The 14,018-nt window shown below is 36.6% G+C and overlaps 1 protein-coding gene across 1 annotated transcript in view; it reads right to left on the reverse strand.

The window, feature by feature from the left end:
- The window catches only part of LOC126808411 (uncharacterized), a 35,022-nt gene extending 34,585 nt beyond the window's left edge, over positions 1–437 (reverse strand). The window contains exon 1 of the mRNA XM_050533108.2: positions 135–437. Within this exon, the coding sequence (XP_050389065.1) occupies positions 135–209 (75 nt within the window). The 5' untranslated portion in view covers positions 210–437. The remainder of the gene's footprint in view (positions 1–134) is intronic.
- Positions 438–14,018: the final 13,581 nt, after the last annotated feature.

The raw sequence follows: 14,018 nt of genomic DNA on the forward strand, positions 1-14,018 counted from the left end.
ACTTAATTAAAGCATAATATATAGCTGAAATGATTTGAAAAATGGACAAATGTGACTTAGTCCATATCGGCTGGACTGGTGACCATAAAACTCAGCACCAACAGTAGTGAATATCAATAAAGATGAAAACTTACCAACTGCTCCAGGTACAAATCAGCCAGCGTACAAACGCTCATCGCGCACAAAACCAAGGTCTTTAAGGTGAACATAATGGCACAAAACGTACACGCAAGTCTTAAAACGTCTTAAAGCATACAACTAAGATTTTATAAACGCCACTAGTAAAAAGAACAAGTTTCTGCATACAATAGTAACTGATGGATTTTTCGCTAAAAAAGAAATAAATAAGAGATTTTCGTTTGTTATCTATAGCCTTTTCCGCTCCCAGAACTATCTGCCTAATTGACCTATGGTAACCCTTTATATGATGGCCACGTCGAGAAGTTATTAAAATCACAGAGAAGGCAGGTAAGAGAAAGAAGGTCACTTTATATAAGACATTGTTGTCAGAAGTGGTCCGCCCCTTACATTCCGGATCACACGCCTTCTACCTTAAGATCTCCTTGATTATAGTGAAACAAGACCTATCAATCAATACAAATCACTGACAGCACATCGCGTGGGAGAGACTCTTATCCTATCTATACTGTATAACATCATTGATGGCATTACGGTCATCAATGGAATCAAAGTATTCGACATGGTAGACAAATTCTAAAATATGTCCGTTTTTATTTTTAATGATGTTTTTACATATAAAATATGTGAGACAATAATTCAACAAAGTTTTGATATCAAACAAAGGTGTGTGTAAGTGCGAACTTTCATTCTGAAGTAATTAACTATTTCAACATGCTATAGACTTGTTTTAGCGTGTAATTTTAGCACAGATAAAATGTTCTATGTTGAAAATAGACTGGTCTAGTGTTTTTTGAATTGGTGTTTGTTGTAACCTTTTGTAAAAGAAAGCAAGAAAAAAAAATTATAAAATGCGTTGACTGAATGGCCTAGAACCTTTGAAGTTTGATTTAGCTGTCTATTATATTGGGAGCTATTTTCGTTATTGTCCCCAAAATACATCTAAAGAGTTTCCCACTTATTTTATTACGCTTCGAGGTAAAAATATAAATGCGAAGTAGAAAAATAAAGACCTATCTATAGATGATTTTAAGGGAAAGATTTGAATGATCAACCCAATAAATCGCATATAGATATAGATATTATATAAGTCGTCATCAATAAGCAGCCATGTTTATTCAGAGCGTTTTTAATTGTAATGATCATGAGAATCTGGACATGCTCAGTAGAGTATCAGACCATTGGAACTTGTTGGTTGTTTACTTTCGTTTTCGTATACATTTTAAAAGATGAATCCTTGACCTTTCAACGACATTTTTGTCGAAAGCTGAATCGAAACGAAAATCATATTGATATTCCCAACCTTTTCGATGCATAGATACGATATCGATAGATGGCATTGTGTTTGATGCAACTATCGAGTAAGGAAATCGCAGAAATGTTTGGTTTGTATGCACCTTTGAACATTTCGGGACTACCAGTTTCCTAAGAATGAAACTTTTTTGTAATGGACAACTTTTCACGATGCTATACTCGTTTAACAAAAGAAAAAAAATAAAGCCCAGTGGGATAAAGGGAAAGAGAGAAATGGGGTTTAACGTCCACTCGACACAAACGTAATCATTTCAGACTAATTCGCTTGCGCGTAGGTGCCTTTAGCAATCGGCTGGAAACCGGAGGACCCCCCAAAAAAACAAAAAATCACGACGATGGACAAGCGACTCTACGCCTTGTCACGTATTCTACAAGCTGTGGGATAGATACCAATAGCAAATAAATACATATAGTTTTAATGAAGTTTATCCATGCGTCTATGGAAAAGAATTTTTTTTTCATAAAGGGTGTTCGGTTGCCAGTCCACATCATTCCAAATTGACATTTTTGCATTCCAGTGACACAGATTCGGGCCATGTCACAGAACTGCCAGTCGCCATAACACATAACAGAGTCGTGACGTTTGGGAATGGGTTGTCACCCAAATAATCGAAGGATTGCGAGAATTCAATTCCGGAATGTTCAAAGGGTATCAAATTTTAGGGCGCCAACATTCCGAAGAAATGAAATGAAATGGAGAGTAAGGGTTTACTTTTCTCCAGGCAAATCAAGACGGACGAACGTCATTCCGTGTGCTATGATAAGTTTCCACCTCATCGAACTCCAACGTAAACATCTAAATATTAAGGCCACCTGCAGCTTTCATCAAGGTCACGAGATATAAACAGGGCTAACCCAACCCTAGCTAGACCTAGCCTTAACCCACAATCCTCGATAACAATAACGTAACCTTATTCTGTTTACATCTCGTGACCTAACCGAAATCTGCAGGTGGCCTTAATATTTAGATTTGAAAAAAGGCCCAGGTACAAGAATGATGTCTACAACCTACATTTTCAGTGAACGTCCGTCTAACAATATTTGCTGGACAGATTTCGAAGTCTTTGGTTCATGTAGTCCCCATTTTATACATACCTGGAAACTGGCATAACCGATCTCCTAGTGAAAGAAAAAAAAACTTAGATAGTGTTGAAAGGAAATGTGTTCTCCCGAGACCAGCATTATTATGTTTAGTGTTTAAAAACTTCTTTGTAATCGCTCATGGGACAGATTAAATTCTGTTTCACTCTTTTCTGTAAATGTTTACATTTGTTAACTACAAAAGAGTTGGGGGTAAAATATAATTGACCGACTTGTCTTAGTGATGCGTTGTTTATAATTACGATTTCGAATAAACAGAAAAGTAATAAGCTTTAATACCGTAGTATTTATATTATGATTATGTCTTGGTCTTGTCTAGACTCATTGACAATACAGTGTCTGACTAATATTTTATAATACAAACAAACCGACATCATTTAGTCAATTAATCTCCCAATCTAACGCCACTATCATTTTTGCGACGAGTATGTAATATAACATGAAAACAAAATGAAACAATTGACTTGCTTTTCACATTCATTCATGTCAATTTCTTTAATTCCTGAGTCTCATAAACTAATCAAATTTATATCAATCTCCTAATAAATAAAAAAAATAATGCCCATTAATTGACGCCTATTCTGTGTGCGGGTGTCCAGAAAATTGAGCAGGATGCTTTATTACTTGGTGTTAACTGAAGACTAATAATTTGCTTGTAACCTCCTTACAAGTGCAACTGGTGGAATTAAGAATGCTTGCCCCGAATATGAGGAAGAACTTGGGACAATAGTAAGAAAAACCTAAAAGTATGTTAGATTCTATGATCATGAATATTATCGCGAATCCTCACTAATTCACCTACATAATCAGGAGTCTTGATAGATCTGACGTTAACCATAACCCAGGTACGTCTTTGGTAGACAATCTTGTGTCTCTGTTGTGGGTTGTTGACTTCATTTAACCAACTCCCCATTTTAACTTAGCATGATTCTATAACTGATCTAAAGTATATTATGACTACCGCAGAAAACCGTGATTGTGATTAATGACTTATGTCTCCCATGCGAACATCTATATACGTTACTATTGAGTCGTATTTTTTTTCTTTTAAGTACGAAACTTAGTTTGTTCTTCTGGTGTACTTTTAATTATTTTTCAAAAAATGTATTCCAATCCTCTAAATATCGCAGACTAGCGATGGCATCGAGAGTTGATTAAAGTTAATCAATGTCTAATTAATAATTTAGATAACATTTCAGGCCTAAAGAAAGACCTGCAATGGGAAGATTTAGTTCTTGCATATGGTTAAATAAGCATCCATGTTATATATTCTTTATGGGTGTCGACCATTAATAATTCTTCGTTGATGTTCAACTAAAATAGTCGTTATACATGCTTTATGTAAGAGCTAAATCTTCCTATCAGAGGTCCTTTTTCTGGCGTCGAATTTTATTTAATAATATGAATAATTAATTAGATATTTATTCACACGATAAGCCCAGATCCAACGCTCTAGACAGTCGAATGGCTTTTCTATTGAATGGATTAGACCATATCATTAGTTGACGTCAAAATGGACGTCACTCAATAAAAAAAATTGACGATCGTGATTTCGTTAATATGGCGGCAAGGCTATTTGACAATCTCTATTTCTTGTTAAAACTTCAAACACGCATAACTTCGCTAAGAATAAAGTATTTGATTGAAATTTTACATATCATTACCTATCTAAATCTTACATAACGCGTTTTAATCCTACGGAACATCTTGATAATCGTCGATTGAGCACGTTATACAATTCTGAAATCCGAAGAAATTCATATAATTATATTAATAATGGCCAATTCAAGACACCCAGCATGTATATTTCTGATGTAGACCTATATTTTTAAAATTCTATTTAGGCCTACTTTATTTACATACAAGTATTTTGATAGGCCTAGGTGGGTGCTTTGGCGAAATTTTGTTATCGGACCAGAATAGAGTTATTTTTGTTTCTTTAAAATCAATAAGCCTTTTGAAACAGGAATTCGATGATGTTTTATTTGTTGAAGTTGACAAGATTACAAATGTTACATGTTTATGATTTTATGTCAGTGAACTTTTCTATTATATTGTAAAGTGATTTTTTGTGTACTTTACAGCATAACAATAGTGATTTGATTTATATTGATAATATTTTGCATCAACGCGAACACAAGGACATCAAATAAGGAGATAGTAGTACATGAACGTTTATCGTAGAGAATATGTTTGCTTTAAAATAAAGTACTTGGTTCGACTCGCTTCATTAAAACATAAAACTCCCAACTTTCAGAAGTATCCCCTCGTCCCGCCATTATTATTCTAGAAATTGTAAAAATAAAAACAATGTCGCTAGCTTCACGAGTGGCATGTCAATAAATAAACCCCCACGTATAACCAATTATACTTTAACGAGTTTTGAATAACAATTATTATTGTTCTCCTAACAAGTAATTAGTCCTGCAAATAAGTGGACATTAACTCAAGATACTGTGAAAAGCACTTAAAACTGACCATTGGGACTTAGTGGTACTTTAAAGCCGCCTTCCTAACTTTATATCAATCGAGCAGACAACAACCTGATACGTTGACAGTTCCTTAAAATATTCTTACATTATGCCCTGTGCGAGTCCCATGGGTTTTTTTCTAAAAAGGGAATCTGATATTGGTCTAGTAAGATGTGTGTGCCTCTAGATTACACATAACCAAATGTAAGGTTATTATTCATTGCTTGAGAAAGATACTTGTAAAAGTATTGAAACGTTGCATGTAATAAACCAAAGAGTAGTAAATCCATACTTTGTGTTATTATGAATAGTATATCTCTTCTTCTAAATGTCATTTAAGGATATTTAAGGATAAAATATGCCATACTTTAAGAGGCAATAACTATCCTATAAATAATTTCGCGGAAATTTATCTTTATCATAAAGAGACAGTATCGCCTTAGATTGGGAAATATATCTCTGATTCAACAAGAAATATTATAAGCTTGATTTTTAAATTGTGTTTTATTCGAAATAAATCACCATGAATGTTCATAGAAATATAAAGTAAATAAAATACATGTGCCTGTAGTGTGCCTCTAGCGTAATAAATAGGCCTGGGGATCACGGTGGCTAAGTGGGTAAGACGCTGGCTCGCTAGCCTGGAGGTCGGGTGTTCGATCGCTGCATTGGCCGAGAAAGTTCATCCAGATTTTCCGGCGTGGTTTCCCCTTGTCAGTGATGCAGGACGGAGGGCCTGACAGCTGTCTAGTCGTTCGGATGGGACGAAAAACCGAGGTCCCGTTAACACATTGGCGTGCACGTAAAAGATCCCTTGGCAGTTGGAATTCGATATAAGAGTAGGCCGTAGCGCCGCTGCCCGGGCAAAATTTCCCTAAATAAAAGAAGCCCGTCTTCATTAGCCCAGTTTAGGAGCAGAACAGTAGGACGTTAAACCCCATTTCATTTCATTTCAATAAATAGGCCTACATTTGAAAAAAATTGCAGGTAGATCCTATAAATCTAAGATATTTGGTTTTCACAGTCTGTCGTGTTCTGTGGGCATTATCATTCTTTACTTGCACTTATTCAACTCTTAAATTCAGTAATTTGTAGGTTCTGTTGAAATTCATATTCGAGTATGTTTATTTAATTAGACATACAGAAGAGCACTCTGTATTTTTATAATTCATTTCCTTGCGTTTGGTCACAATACTTGCAATAAAAGCATACAGATGTATAGAAAATACATAATAATTTTTAAAAAAAATACAATATGTGTTGATGTGATTGATTTACTACCCTCGAGGGCAAGAAGTCGATAAGATGTAGGTCGTTGAGATGTTTGTCAGTAGATGTTATTAAATAGTTGAATATTATTTATTTAATGGAAAATGAAGGGTTGATTAACCTACATCGATAGCATCCAATTTTATACTCAACTCCCCCGACTATTCTTTTTCTTTATCAAATAACGCATTCCTGTATTCCTGTAGACTTCGTAGATATTCGTTCTTTTTTTAGCGACGTTATCCCAATATTTGTCATGATATGACTAAACAGCAAACAGCCATAGGTCACCAACTATATATTCGAGGCCATTAGGGTTAATATCATCTCACTGTCATCACATCTATTTTGTCAACCCAGTAAATTTTATTTCTTATTAAGAAATTGCACATAAACGGGTATTATGTAGGAGCTAAATCTGCCTATTGCAGGGTTTCTTTGTGCCTTAAATGTTATATAATTAGACATTAATTAGTTTACCAAGACCATAATCAACTCTCGATGCCATCGGATGGTCTAGATTTAAATACGATTTACGGTTGGTGATTTAACGTAAAAATGAATAATCGAGTCTGTGTTTATTATCGTGAAAACGGTAGCTATGACAATCGAGGCTACACTACTGTAATTGTGTCGGCGATAACTCGAATCAGAGTGAAATTTGAATGAAATTTACAACATATTCCCTTTTCATTATCTATTTCTTAACTAATATAGCGAGAACTGCCAGCTCCTTTATCTAATCTTACATAACACCCCTTTAAATAGATCTACATTAATACACAATATTAAATGTTTATTAATACACGACATTTGCTGTTATGGTACTATAGGTTATCATTGGCTACCACGCATGCCAGACGGTCAGCCAATCAAACATATTAGCTCATGGATGTACGGGTTCATTTGGGGAAATTCAATTTACCCTTGTATTTGGAAGGTGTAGCCTGTGGTTACTAAGAAAAATAGAAGACAGACAAAATTTGTGGAACGTCTGGAGTGGTGATTTTGAAGTTTTCATATTATACTTTTTAAATGTAGTTACAGAGGAGAACGAATTTTCCCGAGGAGAGGAATTTACGTGTACAGCTTTTACTGTTAATAGTAAGTGCAGGGGGACAGCATCACACAAACAAATACCATAAGACAAGCCTGCGGATAAGACACAAAATACACGGCCATTGCAAACAGTAAAGAACAAACGTTTATATCAAATCTAGTGCATGGATCCGGGGGCAAGCCCTAATGTGTGGTATGACATGCCATCCCGTAGGATTTGTATGCTAAAATTGATTTCTTTGTTGTTTTGGATTGATGTTGGACCAAGCTATCTAAAAATGTCGGGATTCAAATTTTCTGATCCCTTGACCCCTCTGGGAGGGGCATTTTTGAAATCAGGATCCCTCTGACCAAGGCCATGGCTATCACCGCCAATAATGGTTGAATTTTCATGATCTGAAGTTCATTCTGGTGTTTTTCATGATGCCGATGCCATCTATGATACACTTAAAGCGAATGAAAGTAGTCTTCATTGACTCCCGGTAGGAAATACCAATTTCCGGCGTCAAATTCGGATCGAATTCAGCCAATGGACCCCATTCTAGGGTTAAAATTTTTCGACCCTTGACCCTTTTGGGAAGGGTCTTTTAGAAATCCGGACCCCTCTGACCGAGTCCATGGCTATCTCTGCCAACAATGGTTGGATTTTCATAATCTTAAGTTCATTCTGGGGTTTTGTCATTATGCCGACCCCATCAATAATACACTTAAAGCAAATGGGAGTAGTTTTCATTGAATTCTGGTGGGGAATACCAGTTTCCGGTGTCTCAGCCTACCACTTTTTGTGGCTTTTGAAGCATGGTAAAATGATTCATGTTGTCACTTTTGGGTGACTGGAATATTCTGTCTTGAATCTCATGACCCAGTTTGTAACAAGTAAACAAGTTTAATATCAAAAAGAAAAGGAAGTCGCCTGAAATGAAACAAAAAGACCCTATCTTGGAAATAAATACAATGCAGTCAGCACCAGAGAAGTCCAATCAGACCTTTAGACTTCCAATGACACGCACTCGCTTGATCACATCTATCTCTAGATCTTTGTATTTTGCGGCCTTCTCAGTTACTAACTTGAGATGACTGCGAATACCGAGACGACCCCGAGAGACAAGGTCCATGAGAATTGTGAGGGCATCGGCGTCACGTGACCAAACACGTGCTTCCCGCCAGTAACTCTCAGCTACAGATACAAGATCCGAGAGTTTCTCAATGATGGGAACCGTGTGTGGCCTAGCCCTTGCTGTATCAAACAGGCTAGCATATGCTGTTGAAGGAGCAATGGCTTAACCAGTGTCATATGCTAGCCTGGTTGATACAGCACAGGCTACACCACCCAAAGTTTACATCATTGATGCTATGGCTGTATTTCAGAGTATGAAGAAAACATCAAACATGCATTTACCAAGCGAATCGACTCCATGCTGGTTGAATACAGTTAAGGACGCACAGTATTTGGTCTTACATGCACAGGATGACACACCCATGCCTCACCAAGTCCTTGCATTTGTAGCTTATAGTGATGTCCTCAAAATTATCCTAGACCTTGTATCCTGGGGTCGTCTCAGGGTTTTAACTGCGATGGCCGCAAAAGACAGAGACATACATGTGATCAGTCGACTACGTGTCATTGGAAGTCACAAGTGGCAAGGCTTGATTGGATTTCACAACCTCCCCGGTGCTGACTAAGGAGGTAAGTTTGTGAGCACTACAAAGAAAATATGGGTTTGTGCATACCTCTTAAGCTTGATGGTGACGACCCTGTAATCAACTGTTTTAAGAACTTTTCGAAGGCGTGATAATTAGTGAATTGGTGAATTACACCTCCGTACGCGACAAGTCATACGTGACCAGATCCCCGAACCTTCCTGCCATTGAACAAACTGGTTGGCAGTTGGATAAAGGCATGTATGTTCATGTGCAGAATCTTACTCTGTCTGACCCTCGTGTTTTAACTAAACTAACAGAACGTGGTTGTAAAACAGGGGCGGTGCATGCAGTTTCCAAATAATGGTCGACCTTGTACATCTAGGTGCAAGGATTTTGATAAGGGGCATACCAGTATGATCAGGGATGTGCAAGGGGATGAGGGTGATGTATCGCTGATGTAGTGGACTACGTTGTATTTATTTCCAAGATAGGAATTTCGTTGTTTTCGTTTCTGGCGACTTCTGGCTTGTTATGATTTCTTTTTTTTTTGATAAACTGGTTTACTTGTCACAAACGTCAAATTTGTGTTAAATCTCATGACAGAACATTCCGATGACCCAAAAGTGACTGCATAAAACATTTACCATGCTTCGGAAGGCACAAAAAATGGTACTGCGTGATAGATTTCTCTAAGCTGAAATCAATCGACGTTTGATACCGGAAATTGGTATTTCCAACCGAAAGTCAATAAAAATTCGCTTTAAGTGTGTCATAAAAATCCAAAGATTATTGACTGAAATCAATCCGAGTTTGACTCAGGAAATTGGTATTTCCCACCAGAAGTCAATAGAAACTACTTCCATTCGCTTTAAGTGTACCATAGATGGGGTCGGCATGATGCCCCCCACCCCACCAGAATAAACTTCAGATCATGAAAATCCAACCATTTTTGGCGGAGATAGCCATGTCCTCGTTCAGAGGGGTCCCGATTTCAAAAATGAGAGAGAGAGAGAAATGGGGTTTAACTCCACTCGACACAAACTAGGTCATTTCGGGACTAACATATGGTTTAATTTTCTTTCAATAATTCGCTTGCGCGTAGGGGTCTTTAGCAGTGGGAGGATGAAAAAATCCAGAATGGACATCAGATCATGAAAATCCAAAGATTATTGGCTGAAATCAATCCGAGTTTCACACTGGAAATTGGTATTCCCCACCGGAAGTCAACGAAAACTACTTCCAATCGCATTAAGTGTATCATAGATGGGGTCGGCATGATGCCCCCCACCCCACCAGAATAAACTTCAGATCATGAAAATCCAACCATTTTTGGCGGAGATAGCCATGTCCTCGTTCAGAGGGGTCCCGATTTCAAAAATGAGAGAGAGAGAGAAATGGGGTTTAACTCCACTCGACACAAACTAGGTCATTTCGGGACTAACATATGGTTTAATTTTCTTTCAATAATTCGCTTGCGCGTAGGGGTCTTTAGCAGTGGGAGGACCCGGAGAAAACACACGATTTTGGACAGGCGACCCTACTCCTTGTCACGTACAACCGGGGATTCGAAACCACGCCAGTTGATTCAATGACAGGTCTTATGATACAGCGCGCACGTGCTAACCATTCGGCCATCCAACCCCCCGATTTCAAAAATGCCCCTCCCAGAGAGGTTAAGGGGTCGGAAAATTTGAACCCGATATTTTTGTATAGCGTGGTCCCTAATAAACTCAAAACAACAAAAAAATCAATTTTAGCATACAAATCCTACGGGAGCTGTTTTGATGACATATCATACCACACTATAACCGACCATTGTACTGTTCGGTCCCGGGTCTGTAATCACACAGGCTTCACACAAAATAAAAACAAACTTAGAAAAACTTAGCAATTGAATACAAGAAAGACGCAAGAGAAATAATGTGATCGGCTTTGACAGTGATCCTCAGTGGAATGACGTTTTCTGACGGCGATAGTCTTCCTAATGACGTCATAAGTTAGAACATCAAAATATGTTGACACTAATAATAGTAATAAGGGTAATAATTCGGATATGATTTCAAAAAACTATAAATTGGTTAAAATAAATAATGTGCAGTGAGTAAACATGTACATATCATAATAGACTCTACTACAACGTGATCTCGAAAATGGATTTCAAACGAATGGAGTCGTAAATGTTTCTGCTTTTGCAACAATACAGAATAATTATGCAATTACCTTGGGATTCATGCTTAAAGATACATTATGGGAGATTCGATAAAGAGTTGGCAGTTCTCACTATAATAGTTAAAAACTACTGATTTAAACCATAAATAATAAACCCATAAAAGCACTAATATTATAAGGACACATCTAATAGCTGTACATACAAATGCACATGTAGATAACCAGGTTCAAAGGGTTCGCAGATGTGGAGTTCAAATTGGTTCAATGTATCTAAATAAATATTTTACATATATAAATTATGGTCTTAATATTGAGCACTTTGTCATATTCAATAACAGATACTGTAACAATATAAGTAGTGATAACACAATATATAAATTAAACAGGGGCATAAATTAAACAGGAACTAAACTACCCCAGGAAACAATAACATAATTATTGAAATAAAATTAAACGTTTCATCACATCAATACCTTGACTAAGTTTGATAATGAGCATTTTCAGCTCTGGGTAAGCAGAGCGATAAACATTTTGATTGTAATTGATTGATAAAGTCTGATTTCTGAAATAGATATTATAGGTAAAATTAATTATATTTATGATATGTTCGTTAAAAAAGTATTAACATTAGTGTTACTTTGCTCTTATTTGATTTCCTTTATTTTGTTAATGTAGAATGGTAATGAACTGCTCTTTTCATTTTCTTTGTTTTATTTGTTTCGTTTTTTGTTTGTTTTTTTTTCTTTAATAATGATATCAAAAAAGACGAGTAGGAGATTTATTTATCACCCAATCCCTTCTTACATGCACAAATAGATAAATATAATTCTTTGCTATAGATTTCACTTTTACTGAACATTACGGCGTAGTGATACATCATTTTTTGACAGCAATTCAACCATTGCAAAGTCCTTTATATTGACCCAGTGTTTCCATCAAGGTCAATTGAATAACAATAGTTCATTTTTAATTAAAAAAAAAGTTATTTGTAATAAGAAATGAGCCGTTCTTTGAAAATAAAAAAAAAGTAGTTCCTATTCAACTGACCAATCAAATTCATGTAAAGCGATATCTCCTAAGGAGATATCTCAGTAGATTATGAAATTTATCACACAAGCGATATCTACTGTAGAATGTATTATTGGGTGATAAAACCTCTTTATCACATAGTACACATAGTATCAATTTTGTGAGAATTATTAAATCTTTTCCATATGTCACTAAAATGTTTCTGGATAACAATTTAATGGGTTTTTTTAGATGTCACATATGAATGCAAAAATGAAATGAAATTGGGTTTAACGTCCTAGTGTTCTGCTCCGACTGGGCAAATGAAGACGGGCATCCACCATACAGCGTGCTATGAGGAAACTTTTGCCCGGGCAGTTTTAATTCATTCATATCATTAATTTGAGTCGTATTGTGCCGTATTTGATATGGTCTCATTATTGGTTATGTCAGTGCCATTATTAAGCTCATTGTAAATATGTTAATTAGGTCGCTATTTTCAGTTACTTCTTATCAATATCCATGTTCTTGCAATAAAACTAATTCCCGTTCCATTGTTTAAATATAATTATTATGTACATGTATATAATAATTATAATTCTCGATATTTACATATTTCTTTGTTTATTTCAGAGTTTATCTTTATCCGCATTATTATCATCATATTGTGTAATTTGATATACCTGTTAATAAAATCTTACTACCTGGTGTTTTCGTCATTTAGAAACTTTGCTACACACAGATAAGACGGTTTCCACCTGCACTCTTTGGGATTAACAATTTGTGCACGGGATGTCGGTTTTTCGATGGCTGGGACATTTTGGGTTGAGAGCCACAGAACTTGTTTTCAGATTTTGATGTGGTGGTGCACCTTTCTAGATTATTTAAACACACCATTTTATGAAAATCGCTTTGACAACACTGACAACAGGTATAAATATTCACACAACACGTATAAAAGATTGGTTAGCCTGGCGCATTCACTTGATAGGAAGGAATGGGCTTATATTTCTCATGTAACGTTTCCTAAGACAGTCGGGGTTCTCCCAGGCTATAGCCACCCTGACACATGCACGCGAGGAGTGTGTGAAGGGTTGGCGTGCGTGCCATGTCGTACAGAAAAATTTCAAAATTTCGGCACGCATCGATGTTCGTGCCATGTGCGTGCCACTTGCTTGAACCATGCGTGAACACTGCGAACTCGACGCGAACACTGCGTATCAATATGTGTGATTGCGTTCATGGTAATCTGCTACCAGCGGCGGACATGAACAATGCGCGAACAATACTTAAACATACATTATGCAAGAGTTAAATCTGCCTGTTGCAGGTCTTTCTTAATAGACCTTTAATTTATTTATTGGACATTAATTAACTTATCCAGACAATAATCAACTCTCGATGCCAACGCTAGCCTGCTATATTTACTGGATTAGGATCCCATATGCTGCTCAACTTTCATTCATGATTTAATCATGAAATGGATAATCGAGACTATGTTGGGGTTTTTTTTGACCGACAATCTCTAAAATCTCGGTTCAGAGTGGATCAATTTGACTGAAATCTTCAGCAAATTCCCTTTACATTATCTAGTTTTTTAACTATTATAATGAATAGTGAAAACTGTCAGCTCTTTATCTAATCTCCCATAATGTATCTTTAACTTATGCGTCAACAAGTAGTGTCATTGCCCCCCACTGCTTACCATGCAATGCGGCCCATTTCTGGCCGCGCATTGCGTACACAGGGCGCAAACACGGCTACCACCAAAATGACACGCCTTGACGCGACGCACAGCATTGCGGTGACAAAAGTCATGCATAAAAGTAGGACGTTAAACCCCAT

Source organism: Patella vulgata, chromosome 1, assembly GCF_932274485.2.
Source record: "Patella vulgata chromosome 1, xgPatVulg1.2, whole genome shotgun sequence".
NCBI lineage: Eukaryota > Metazoa > Mollusca > Gastropoda > Patellidae > Patella > Patella vulgata.